The sequence below is a fragment of the Pimephales promelas genome, chromosome 19, assembly GCF_988280905.1.
Source record: "Pimephales promelas chromosome 19, fPimPro1.hap1.1, whole genome shotgun sequence".
Classification (NCBI taxonomy): Eukaryota; Metazoa; Chordata; class Actinopteri; order Cypriniformes; family Leuciscidae; genus Pimephales; species Pimephales promelas.
Window position 1 is genome coordinate 23,609,002 of NC_142787.1, and position 14,226 is coordinate 23,623,227.

Consider the following 14,226-nt stretch of genomic DNA (forward strand, 5'->3'; position numbering starts at 1 on the left):
TCACCGTCAGTCAATAGTGTTGGATACAATGATACTTTACAGTTTGAGCGCTCATTGAAAAATAATTGTCTTGTTTTCCAATAATAAAAATTATATATAAAAAAGTCATTATATATATATATATATATATGAAGAGTTCAGATGCAAAAGCCTCTAAGTGCCTTCTAGAATGATCTAGAATTTTCTTCTAGAATGATCATTTTTATCAAGCTTGTATATTTAAGTTCATTGATTTCACTTAAATGGCAATGATAATTACCTATTAATTGTTATTTAAGTGAAATTACTGAACTTAAATATACAAGTTTGATAAAAAAATCATCATTAAAGAAGAAAATTTCAAATGGCATTCAGAGGCTTTTGCATCTGAACTCTTCATGTGTATATATATATATATATATATATATATATATATATATATATATATATTAGGGATGTCAAACGATTAATTGCATCCAAAATAAAAGTTTGTGTTTACATAATATATGTGTGCACTGTGTAATTATTTTGTATATATAAATACACACACATGCTTGTATATATTTAAGAAATATTTTCATGTATATAGATTTATATATATTTATATTATATATAAATATTTTATTTATAATTAATATTTTTTCTTAAATATCTTCTTTTTTATCAATTTAACATTTTTTCAAAAGCAAAACTGATTGTGTAAAATTAAAATATTTTTTAGATGTTGAAGGTTGTATTATATTTCAAATAGTTTATTTGTTTTAGCATAAATCTCTATATATGTGATCTAATAATTTTGGAAAGCCTTTCATGAATCATTTTTACTGTGTTTGCAATGTAATGTTGTATATAACATAACTTAAAGGTTTAAGCCTAAAACAAGACCATCAATTGGCCAATAAAGTATGAAAAATACATTTCAAGTCAAAATATATTATCTGACATAAGGATGTCAAGGTAATTTTATGAAGAAAAAAAAAGACGACAAAAATGTTCATTTTTAGATGAGCCCCCACCAGGTTTTCGTTGGTGAGGCGTGTGATTTCCTGCTGCACGCTGAACTCCACAAGAGCTTCAGGAGAAAGCGTGGAGAAGTGGTTCAGCATGTCCTGCTTCTTCTCCAGATTGTCCTTCAGCAGTTCGACCTGCGTGTGGAGAGCCTCTAACTCATCCTTGTGCTGTCGAGACTGTGTCTGCAGCTGGGCCTCCAGCAACCTGAACACATTTAAACATGACATACTATTATATAAGTGGGTGTAAACAGTACACATACTTCACTCTGTAACAGTTAGCCCTCAAAACAATTCTCAAGAGACAAAAATCTATATCTGCCAAATGATCTTTTACTGATTGTACAACATTGACATATACAGAGACCTCGAAACAGAAAAGCAAAGAAAATTAAAGCACCACCTGGCAACTTGCTTTAGACCCTGGTATGCCAGACCAAGCTCCCCATCTTCATTCAAATAACCCCAGTCTTGTGCTTTACTGGCGTTCGAGTAACGGAGAGCCAAAGAGACAGAGAAGCAGCAGCAGACAGAGAGGAGAGAAAGGCAGAAGAGAAGAATGACAAGATGGCAGGGCCAGTTAGTTTAGCAAAGCAAGGCATGGCATTAGTCTGAGAAGACGTCAAGCACGAGGGCACATCTGAATTATCTGCACGTAAAGAGGTCATGTGTCTGTTATGACTTGGATTATTTCTCATTTAAGTTTTTTAAGTTGAGCTGCCTGCCCAAGCAATATCAGGAAATGAGAAATAGAGAAAGGTAGGGAAAACACATGAATGAGAAATCAGAGCCCAGTCCTGAGACCACAAAGGACAAAAACATATTCTTTCACATGTAATCAGCACCTCATCTAAAATCTGTCACTCTCTGTCTCGTATTGTTTCAAAAGACCACTTTAAAATTGTGGCATAGAGAAAAGTCAGAGCATCCTGGGTGAATACTGAACAGATTTCAGGTATATAAATATTTTCCCCATATTTTGATGGTGTAATTGAACTTGTAGGCTCATAAAAAAAATAAATTAAAAAAATCCTCTCCGAACTTCACTTTTGCCCATACTGTATAACTCAATTTAAACCAATAAATAATTGTTGTATTCGACTAATTAATTGCTTGGTTATCTTATAAAACTCGCCTGAATTTCAAAGATCATTACTGTAGATATGATGCTGTAGTGCAACAAAATATAATAATGTAATAAAAATATAATAAAAATGTGACTGTTTTGCATGAAAATAATGCAAAACAAAGTTTCGTGGCATCAACTCAACATGAGCCAGGGGTGGTCTATAAATTTGCCAGAAAAATTTCAGACAACTTTTACATTTTTAGCTTTGATACTGTGACAGGATGTGATTGGTAAACTAAGGTACACAGCTGAAAATGAAATTAGACAGCACGAAGAGCTGAATCAGAGATCTGCGTTTGCTCTGGATCTTGGCAAAGGGTCAATACCACTGAATTCCATCTTCATTAAAAAAAGACAAATGTACATGGAGGAGAGCTGGTGTCACTTTAAAAGCTTTTCATTATGCAGATTGGACTGCCTTACTTCTTTGAATCAGGCACATTCACTATGTCCTCCGCGTCCACGGGCTTCTTGTTGTCGGTCCATTCTGATACATCATTGGAATTCTGTATGGATGAAACAAAGATATCAATAGGGAACAACAAGTGAATGTTTACAGTTGCTACATTTCAGCAATTCAATATTATGGACAGGAAAAATATATCTGTGGGGGACAAATTTAACAGTGAGAGCAAGAAAAAGAGCTTTCTTTTCAAACGTAATCAATACTGACGACTCTGATTCGCCCACCTCAGCAGATTCAGACAGGCAGGTGGATATAAAGCCACTTTCACTAGCAGGTTTTGCAAAGCTCAGACAAACTATCACTATTACACACAACATTCAATGAATTTAAATTACTCTGAGCTCCATCAAAGCCCATTATATGCTATCTATCCCATCCCATGCAATGTCTCCATGTCTGATTGCTCCACTGGAGACTAATGGAATACTAATGGATTAGAGAGTTTAATATAAGTACGACAACATGGATTAAAACCCTTCCAGGGTCAAATTTATAAAATGGGTACGTTGACTGATGCGTGGGTAATGTTTTCAGACTCACAATGTGGTTTATGTTCTCCGACTGTCTCGTGTTCACAATTTGGGTCTTAAGCATAAGGACCTCCTCCTTGCGCACATCCAGCTCCTCATTGGCTGCTTTGAGTTGATTGAGCAGCAGGTTGTAGCCCTCTTGAAGCTCATTGGACGAGTTGTTCTCGGAGGCCCTGTCGGCCACCGCTTTCCTCAACTCGTTCAAGTCATTCTTCAACTTCTTATTCTCCGTTTCGAGCTCTTGCCGCTGTAAGCAGAACAAATTTTATAAATAAAGTCGGAAATTCTGAAAGTCTGTATTTTGTACCACTTAAATAATTAAGTTTCATTCAAATCTATCAAAAGTGAGCCGAGGCAAAACGTTGTAAATAAGCCAGAACGTTTGTGTGTTTCTGTGAGATAAAGAAACTTTGAAACAGAAAGAGGTGGATTCACAAAATTTGTTAAAAATATCAAGCAATGCAGACGGCAGTAATTCTATCCAGGTTAACTGAACGCCTGTAGCTAAAGCTTTGATCAGACGTAAGGAGTGTTTGAGCCCTGCAGAACAAGGACCATCAGCAATTATTATATAAGCTCACAGTACAATGCTTGGGCGCTTTAAGAAAACAAACAAATCAGTTATGTAATTCTACTGCCTTGAGATTCACTCAAACTCAGTTCCACAGCCACCAGATCAACATTTGGCTCTGGTGTTTGCATTATTGTACTTTGTTCTCTGGTCAGAGTCAAACCTTTTAAACGGAGCAAGAGCATGCTGTTGGGGTTTCAACACACCCATGTGCTCAGATAAATAACTGATCATCAGATAGTTCCTAAAGGCTACAGACTTTACTCTGAATAGGCACCATATTTAATTTTATGTCAGTGAAAACCAAGCTATAAAGGATGTATAGAATATACAGGAAAGATTTAGGAAATCATGTTTTGAGAAAATTAGATCTGACAAAAAACTAAATTTGAGTTCTTGTGCATGGCAAGTAGTAGTAGTAGTCCAAGAGTATAAACATACATAGATACATACATACATATAAAACTGCTATTTTAGTATCATTCAGATACTACTATAGTTTTTATTAATATTTTTACTTTTAGATTTTTCCTTTTCATTTTAATAAGTCAATTAAAAATAATAAAGTACTTTTACATTTTAAAATTAGTTACGTTTTATTACATATTTTATTTAAGTTAATGTTTAATTCATTTAGAGCAACAATGTTCTTTTATGGTTTTAGCTTAAATTAACTATAATAATGTGATATATATAGTATATAGGGATGGCAAAACAAAATAGTTAAAATATATGCATGTATTTGAATTAATTAATATATTTGCATTTAAGTATTTCTTACTTACTTTCATTTACATTCAGTTTTTAACTTACTACTTTTCACTTGATATTGTTTTGCCATCATGATTTAATCTCCCATTCTATGTTGTTTTATCTTTACAACTTGGAGATAAGAACTTGATTGACAAAACCAGGTCACAAGAGACTGTTGAAAATCAGATTTTTAAGGGCTTAGCACAGAATGTGCATAGGCACCTATTGAAATTCTTGGCGTTCTTCTTCTTCTTCTTCTTATTCTGCTCTGGAAGTCTATGGCACCCCATAGAACCGCTTGCTGGATAGTTATGAAATTTGGTACACTGATAGAGGACAGTCTGAACAGTCAACATTGCAAATCTGGAGTCTCTAACTGAATCCCTCCAGTGCCACCAACTGTCCAAAGTTGTACTCATGTTTATGCTAAACACTTTTGAACCATAAGGGCTATAATTTTCACCAAAATGGAACCAGATCATCTTCAGAACATGTCGACAAAAAGTTATGGAATTCATGTTGATTCGTCAAACCGTTCTCGAACACCACACAAATTAATTTTACGTACAGTAGTGCTTGCGAAAACAGTAGTAAGGCTGTATCTCCGCAACGCTTTATCGGATTCAGAAGAAATTTGGTACATGCCATAAAAAGCATGACCTGAGGCAACATGCTGTGTTTCGGAAGAGCACAATAGGCTGTAAAAATGGCTATATTTGCTTATAACTTCTGAACAATTTTTCCAAAAAAGTGGTCTTGTTAGATTCAGGGCATCATGCAGAGTCGAGTTTTTCCCATATATCGACCATTTTGAATTTTGTACCAAAATGTTGTATTTTATGAACGCATGATCGTATTGTTATGAAACTCGGTAGGGGTCATCAATACGATGCCCTAAATGAGCCTGAGAAGTTTCGAACCAGTGACACCTAGTGGTAAAATACAATTTTCAAATGCTCATTACTCTGGCTGTGGTTGACTGATTTTCACGGTCATCTCCTTTGGTATCTGTGGACTCGGCAAGGATTCGGGAACCTAACATGCTAGGTTTAGCCTTATGGTTTGTGTAGCGTTGTGATTTAGCAATTAAAAAAACATTTGCCAATATCTTCTAGGGGTGGAACAGTACATGTATTCATATTGAACCGAAACGATACACATAAAAATGGTGGCGCTATAATAGAACAAAACATGAAATTGCCATTGACTTCAATACAGTATTGTGATGTAAAATGCTATACTTAACGAAGGCATTGGTGTAACATTATGAAACTCAGAATGTGCCATTAGCACAATACATTGAAGGTACTGAAAATATTTCAAGACAGCGCCACTTTTTGGTCAAAAGTTACAATAAAATTTCCACAAATTATAACTTTTGAATAAATCTGCCTATTGTAATGACACTGGTGTTAATTGATTCCTTGGGTCACATTGAGCACAAAGATACCAAGTTTGCTGTATTTGGGCAAACTTCCTTTCCTCCATCTTTATTTTCTTTAAAACCTACTTTTTCGAGCTCCTCCTCGATCGTTTGTCCGATTTTCACCAAAATCGAATCCTCTAATCTCCAAACCGTGGTGACTAGAAGTTATGGATTTCATGATGATACACAAAATGACTATTCAGGCTTTATCTCTGCAATGCCTTCACATTTTGACACCAAACTTTGTACGTGTCAGTGTCACCTCACTCTGACATCAATTTGGTACACTGCACCACCTATTGGTTGAAAGTGATAATCCATTAAATCATTTATTTAATTAATGTATATGGTTTTCAGCCATTTTGCCTAAATTCATCTTTAAATGTCTTTAATTGTCTTTGCAGCAGTTGGTCTGACACTCCCAGCCATTATCATATCATATCATTGGCATATCTTCTCATCTTCTTTGCAACTGACCCTGATAATGGCTGCTTGGAGCTATATTTTTTCATTGCCTTTGCTTAAATTATGAATTACTTCTTGCTTATTATAATATTTCTGGCCAGACAAAGTTAGACAGAGCATTAAACAAGTATTTTTTATTGCTCGCCTGCATTTGTCTCTAGTTTGTTAAAAGAACTAACCTAACAAAGTGTTGAATAGCCAAAAGAGAGATCGATTAAGAAATAAATTGTATCAAACAGAAATTGTATCCTGTCTATTCCACACAGCCTTTTCATTTGAATCAAATTAAATATTTATACAAAGGCACATCTCAATGTTTGTTAGAAAATCAAAGTATTTAATAAAATAAAGAATTAAGTTGCTTTATGAAAGTAAAACGTATTCCCATGTGCCATCCTGGAACAAGTCAGCTCTCTAAAAAAATCCTAGTCTCAACTTTCTGTAACGTCCCACTCACCCAGAGTTTAACAGGCAGCGTGACCAGCAGTAGCAGCACAGCAGCCCCAGTGCAGAACAAATCAATGAGTAGCAATAAGACAGACATTTGACTAGCGAAGTGACCATTACTCTGAGTGGGACTGACTCTTACCTTCAGACTGTTGTAAGCCAGGTCTGCATTTATTTCCTCCTCTGACGTGGAGCTCCTGGGCTCATTACCCTGTTAGATAAAAAAAAAAAAAGAAAAAAGATGTAAACACAAGCTGACTGATAAAGCAGAGGGGCCATGCTGTTGCAAGTACAGATGAGGGACCAGATAAAAGATAACTGGAGTTTATGACCGATCGGCTATGTTGCAACCTACATCCAAAATGTAGGAAGTGTGAACCTGAAAACCTAACCTCCTGAGAGCAGGAAGAGAAAAGTATAAACCAATCAGCAAACATTGATTATTTAAGATTATTTTGATTAATGCACACATTCACTACCTTAAAGGCCCTATCAAATGATTACAAGGTCAGTTTTCTTTCCTGTATTGACATATTTCCATTTAAGGCCAATGGGCTTTTGATAAATGTCTTAAAATATAGCTAAAAAGAGTTTGGTTTGGATTTATTTTCTTTTTTGTTTAATTGTTTATCTGTTTCATTGGCAACTGTGAGATGAAAATGAAAGCCAAAGCAGACATGACAGATACACGTGCCTTGCGTTGGCTCAGTTCCTCTACTTTTTCTAGATTGGTCTGCAGCCTCTTTCTTTCCTGCTCCAGCTCTCGCACACGCTTCTGTAATTTCATGAAAACGCTGAGGTCCATGGCGGCCTTCTCTATGCCCATCTCCTGCAGGAAGACAAATCATATTAATGCTCATCCTGAAGTACACCCTCTACAAAACTTGGTCGCCAGATTCAGCCAAATAGCTTTACCTCCACCTGCTGGATGGTGTCATCAGTGTCTCCTGCCTCTGACATGCTGATGGAGGGGTAGTTGGAGTCCGAGCCCAGGCTGCTCTGGTTAGAGGGGATCCTTCGGTGTCCGGGATGGAACTAAAGTGTGTAAAACCCATGTTAAAAACAACAACAAAAACAAAGTTCCAGAAGTTTAGACTCAGTCAGACTTATTACCTTCATGGAGGACATGTCCTCCTGCAGGTTTTCGTATCTCTGCTCCAGTCTGGAATATTCTTTCACCAGGTTCTGATATCGTTGCCTCTCGTCATCCAGTTCCACCTGCAGACGGCTCTCTTTCTGAGATGCATCAACTGCCTGACCTGAGAGACACAACACAGGCATTCATACACAGGAAAAAAAAAACAATGAGCCAGACGGCATGCTGATCCCATTCACTTGTATTTTGCTTGCATCCACTTTCACAAGCTCGAGTATTTTTGTATTATGTGTGAACAACATATCTTTCTCATAATCTAGGTCTCTAAAGTATCTCAGGGTATGAAAAACTCAAACCCCTTTTGGTCCATTTTAGATGTGAGGTCTCTATTTTACGTTCACACGACTTGAATATTATGTAATATAATATTGATGATGATAATACACCTTTTGTTGATCAATAAAAGATCTTTATTACTCTGATGGAAGACCTTTGAGTGACAATGTGTACTGTAGGTTACAATATGTTCTTCATTCTGTAATCTCAATAGAAATAAAACAAGGACCTCCTCTCATAATCTTCATTCACGATGCATATTATAACCGAAACATCACTGTAGACTTGCATCAGATACTTCTATACAGTTCACATCAATCACATCCTTTGATTCTGAGAGCGCTATCAGGCATATGGCCCGATAGTGATTTGATGAAGCAGCCATCTATTAAACAGGCAATTTCAATATAAAGAGATAAGTGGTATGATAAATTTGTGACATTGTATCCTTTGACACTTTAGTTTGAAGGTCCATATCAGACATACTACATGTAAAACTACTTCTGCATTTCCCAAAAATGTTTGAATGTTCCCCCAATTTCCATTGGTTTCATTTAACTGTTATAGACCGTTGGTTATCTAATTTGATCTTATTTACCACATAATAGCTTCTTTAAAATCTTTAAAAGGATAGTTCTCACACACAATAAAACTAAATAATTTACTCACTGTTGTGTTGTTCCAAACCCGTGACTTACTTTCTTCTGCGGAACACAAAATAAATTATTTTGAAGAATGTTTCAATTGTTTTTGTCAATACAATTAATGTTAATGGGGTCCAAAACAACACTGAATGGACTGCATTGACATTGTATGGACAATATGTTGGAAACATTCCTCAAAAAAATTTTTTTTTTGTTCGGCAGAAGAAACAAAGTCATTTTGAATGACATAAGGGTGAATAAATGGCAGTCACTTTTAACCTCAATGGAATAATAGCCTCTTTAGATACAGTAGAGTAGGCCGACGAGACAGAAAACGACAAACCAGAAGTGAAAGTTCTGAGATCCTTATTAAATAAGCTCTAACAAAACAATCTGTTAAAAGTCTGCAAAAACAATCACTACATTCATAACAGCGCTTTGAACAACGTAAACAGCATGGATAGCAGAACAGAACTAAGGAACAAGCGACATTTAACAAATTAAAAGCGTATTGAGACCAAACCTCGGGTTTCAAATAGCATTCTCGCATGTGAACGGGCTTGCTACAATGGTCAGCTTTTAGTTGCGCAGGTAAAGCAGCAGTGTCACATTCCTCCTCTGAAATCCAATGCATTTTTTGTGCCTCGTCCCACTTCTGCACACAGACCCTCTTGTGCGTCAAACAAAACCAGCCCAGCCCAGCCCAGCCCTCCAGGCAAGTCACACATCCTCTCACTCCTCAAACCCCTTCCTCCAGATGCTTGTGACTCTGTGAACCGTGAAACTTACCCTGAGTGGAGGATTGGATTTTGCGGTTCATCTCTTCTTTCTCCTTTTTCAAAAGCGTGTTCTCTTTCTCCAGCTCCTGTACCCTCTACACACAAAAATGAAAGAAAAGTCACACGAAATTTTCAGCTCAACCCATTAAATAAACAAGCAAGTGTAAGTGTAAGAAAGCAAAAACATACAGACTTTTTTCTCGATTTAATATTAAAAAAAATGTTTGTACAAATATAAATAATATTATCAGCACATCAATTTCAGAGAAAATTAAAATAATTATTATTTCAGAATATCTTACTAATTGATATGTCCCCTTTTGAGCATATGTATATATGTATATATTATATATACATATATATTGGGGGTCAGTAAAAAGAGAAATTAATACTTATATTCCGCAAGAATTAAACGGATCAAAAGTAACAGTAAAGACATTTTTAATGTTACAAAAGATTTTTGTTTAAGATAAATTCAGATCTTTTGAACTTCATCAAAAAATCCAGATTTTTTTTCTGTTTTTAACATTGATAAGAGTAAGTTATTGTTGTTTCTTGAGCAGCACATCAGCATATTAGAATGATTTCTTTAGGAACATGTGACACTGAGGACTGGAGTAATGACGCTGAAAAAACAGCTTTGCTATCACAAGAATAAATTACATTGTAAAATATATTACATTAAAATTTAACCAAATTACTTTCACAGTTATGGTGATCATATGAGACATTAAGAGACATTGAGAAAAATAAATACATATACACACACACACACACACATATATATATATATACACTGTATATATATATATATATATATATATACACACACACACACGCATAAATGCATATATATATATATGTATGAAGAATATGTATATGTTTGGATTACACGAAAAAAAAAATTATGAATATAAACATAATGAATTGAGTGCATCACTAATCTTTAAGTCTAGTTATTATAATTTTGATTATTTATTTTACTATCAAAACAAGAGGGAAAGAGGGAGATGATCACATTAAGTCCCATTAAACACACACTAGCTGATTATGTAATTTCAAAAGACCTTTTGTGAGCTATTCAAGGCTCTTAAACAATTTCCATGCATTATTGAATTTTCTTGTGGGTGACAGACATTAGTTATGTAACAGCTGCCCTAATGTTTTTTTGTGTGGAAACGTAAATGATAACTGTATCTATTTTTGTAACATTCAACCAATAACCCCCAGACAATTTAAATGAAACCTACAGAAATAAGAAAAATTACACAAGACAAAAAAATGACGGCAAACATCCACTAGGCATCCTTTCTCACCTGTTGGAGCCCTTGCTTCTCGTTGCTGAACTCCTCCTCTATCTGCTTCCTTTGGGCGTTGGCTTCCTGAAGCTCCGCCCTCAATTTCTCAAGCTCTTCCTGCAGTGATGCCACCGGAGTGCCAGCAGCCTGCCGAATACGAAGGGTCTCAAGCTCCTTCTGGAGCTTATTGACCTCTGATCCCAGAGCTGTGTTGGCAATAGCCAGCTGCTCTTTCTGAATTTTATAATCTTGCGACTGTAAAGAAAAGGAGATAGCTACTTAATATAATGCCAGTTTGTTTTGGTGACTGTAATCATGTATGCATCCAATTATTTTCCTGTACCTGGTTATCCATCTTCTTCTGAAGCTGCACGATCTTGTTCTCCATTCCGACATTGAGGTTTTTAAAGTGTTCGGCCGAACGGGCCTCTATCTTGAGCTGTTTGAGCTGACGAATGGCACGTACGCGACGGTAAAAACACTGGATGACAATAGCAGAATATCGGGCATGGAGAAACTTCTTCCTCACAAGCCAACCACGGACGGTCTTCTGTATGATAATGGCTTTGTGATGAAGCAGGAACTGTAAAAGACAGAAATGCAACTTAAAACTGTGCTTTAAAGAAACAAGATAGAGAGAGTGAAACACAAGATAAAGTGCAGTGCAGTACCTCCTGATATAACCTGCGTATGAACATGCCCCGAGCGAACGCTTGAATGGTGATCACAGCCCGACGGATCCTCAGATAGTCCTTTCTAACTTTTACCATTCGGTACTGCTTCTGACAAATAAGTGTTGCTCGGGTCAGGCGAAGCATCTCTGCATGTCTGAAAGACAGTGAAAGAACAAAAGTTGTTAGGAAAGCGAAAAATGTCCCAGTGAAGTTCAAGCTAAGAGCTGTTTACCTCAAACACTCACCTGCGTGCCAAGTAACCCCGGCCGTATCTCTGCAGAGTGATGGCAGATTTGCGGATCTTGCGGTACCGAATTCTCTGCAGCCATCCTCGCACGGTCTTCTGGATCTTAATGCAGGCATAGCGGAACTTATCGGCTCTGAGCTTCTCCAGATAGGCCACCTGCCCTGCCCTGAAGAAAATCTTTGTCTTTCCAAATTGAAACTTATCTGGATCCTGAAGGGGAAATTAAATGAAGAGTCACACTTATAAGGTTTATTAATGATAAATGTGCTTAATAAACAGTAATAAAATATTTGTCATGTTGAAGATGCTATTTTGTTCAAGCAGAAGCAGTGGGTGTTAAAATGTCAAGATGTTATCAAAACTAATTTTTTGCAAAATTTGCATTCATTGACATAACAAATACATGACAGTTCAAAATGTTAGGGTTTTTTTTTTTTCCTGTTTTTGAAAGTCTGCTCAAAGAGGCTGCATTTATTTTATAAAATAAAAACTGTTATATTGTGCAATATTATTATAACTTAAAATAACTGTACAGTTTCAATATACTTTAAAATGTAATTTATTCTTGTTATGGCAACGCTAAATTTTTAGCATCATTACTGATCATTACAGTCTTTAGAATCACATGATTCCTTTATAAATTATTCAAATACTAATTTGGTGCTCAAGAAACATTTCTTTTTATTAATGTTCAAAACAGTTTTTCCAGAATTCTTTGATGATTAGAAAGTAAAAAAAAACATAACTTTCCTAAAACATGGCCTAAGACACGAAACGAGCGGTTTGTGTGAGAAAACTAACAGTTTTTTTTATATATTTTTTACCTCTTGTAACCACAGCTACGTCCAAGTGATCTGAGGGCGCAGTCGCTTTTTGGCTGTGGTAACAGGAGGTAAAAACTATATAAATACTGTTCGTTTCCGCTCGAAACCGCTCGTTTCGTGTCTTAGGCCATCAATGTGTACTTACATTTATGAGTCATTAAATCATGTTTGATTTGGACTTTTCTGTGCATGCTCTTTGAGGTAGTGACCATAGACCTGCATTATATGACTGACACACAAGAACGGCTTGACCTAAACATATCAAAATTGAAAATACTGTGGAAACAAAGACACCTACATCTTGGATGCCCTTGAGGTAAGCTAAAACATAGCAAAAATTAATTTCAAAGTGAACTATCCCTTTAAAGCTATTTATTATCCTTTTTTTTTTTGGCCTTCAAAAGTCTTAAATTGCACTTACGTAGGTCAGAGAAATCAAAATTTTCTCAGGGGAGCCTAAATACCCCTCTAAATACCTCACATTTTAATGCACATGTCTGTGGGTGGGGCTGGGGATGATAATGTGGGCTGGCGTGGCTACAGTGCCAGGGCTCAATTTTTGTCCCAGTGTTAAGCAATTTTAACAAAGTATTGTCATCATATCAGTGTAGATGAGCCAAAATAAAACCATTAAAATATAAAGTAAATAAGTGATACAGCGACACTCTTGACCCAAAAAGTATTGCTATACCACGATACTCAACATGTTGTCCCACGGTGAGTCATTTTTCCCTGTTGCACCTACACAAAATTAGAGGGTTCCCCCACCTGCCAAATCCCACTTTAACCACTACCACAAAACCAGAATAAGAGAGGACATTACGCGTACAACTTACATTTGAGCTTATAGCAACGTGAATCTTACCTTGACCAAGGTCTCCAGCAGGTTCTTACAAACCTGCTTCTTATCCCCAATAGTCAGGTCCTTTTTTGTCATGAGCACCCGATATCTGCTGAAGAAATCTGGATAGGTCCACCTAACAAACAACATCGGATGTGATGAGGAAATTACACTTGTATTCAGTTTGATTTCCATAATCATTATTAAAATCGCTTCAGAATGAATATGGAATTTCATCTTCAACTATTCAAAGGAGAACATGAGGTTCATAAATAGAGGACAAACTGATGGAGAAAAGGAAGCTGAAGACAGAGGCCCTGAAACACTATAAAAGAATCAGTAGATCTGTTACCTGGATGGATAGCCAGCGGCACTGATGCGAATGGTCTCGAGAACTCCACATGCTCGCAGTTGCTGAACAGCTCTACTAGAATCAAATCTAGAGAAAGCAAGAAATCAGTTAAAGGAGTGAGGGATCTTTACAAAAACCCACACAAGATGATCTAGACATTTTTTTCTGGGTACACAACTTGTCACACCACAGGAGATTTGGGACATTATCTAGACCTACCGGATCTTTCTCTTGAGCATAGAGCACATCTCCCGTGAGAGAGGCATTGGGAGGCTGCAGTCCACTCCGGGACTGAAGGTAATCTGACTCACAACGCTGTGACTATGTGTTCACAACCTTAAGGGCATGTGACTGACAAA

At 36.4% G+C, this 14,226-nt stretch overlaps 1 protein-coding gene across 3 annotated transcripts in view; it reads right to left on the reverse strand.

Annotated features, from left to right (window-relative positions):
- Positions 1 to 14,226, reverse strand: part of myo5b (myosin VB) — a 48,342-nt gene that overhangs the window by 5,030 nt on the left and 29,086 nt on the right. For 2 of the 3 annotated variants that reach the window (XM_089124069.1, XM_089124068.1), the window contains exons 17-31: positions 13,868 to 13,954; positions 13,540 to 13,651; positions 11,849 to 12,060; positions 11,601 to 11,757; positions 11,273 to 11,512; positions 10,948 to 11,184; positions 9,642 to 9,726; positions 7,890 to 8,035; positions 7,692 to 7,811; positions 7,471 to 7,605; positions 6,919 to 6,987; positions 3,125 to 3,361; positions 2,542 to 2,624; positions 1,393 to 1,470; positions 996 to 1,194 (exon numbers count right to left, since the gene is read on the reverse strand). In XM_089124069.1, coding sequence (XP_088980195.1) covers positions 996 to 1,194; positions 1,393 to 1,470; positions 2,542 to 2,624; positions 3,125 to 3,361; positions 6,919 to 6,987; positions 7,471 to 7,605; positions 7,692 to 7,811; positions 7,890 to 8,035; positions 9,642 to 9,726; positions 10,948 to 11,184; positions 11,273 to 11,512; positions 11,601 to 11,757; positions 11,849 to 12,060; positions 13,540 to 13,651; positions 13,868 to 13,954 — 2,197 coding nt within the window. The remainder of the gene's footprint in view (positions 1 to 995; positions 1,195 to 1,392; positions 1,471 to 2,541; positions 2,625 to 3,124; positions 3,362 to 6,918; positions 6,988 to 7,470; positions 7,606 to 7,691; positions 7,812 to 7,889; positions 8,036 to 9,641; positions 9,727 to 10,947; positions 11,185 to 11,272; positions 11,513 to 11,600; positions 11,758 to 11,848; positions 12,061 to 13,539; positions 13,652 to 13,867; positions 13,955 to 14,226) is intronic. The other variant, XM_039693697.2, reaches the window with a different exon arrangement.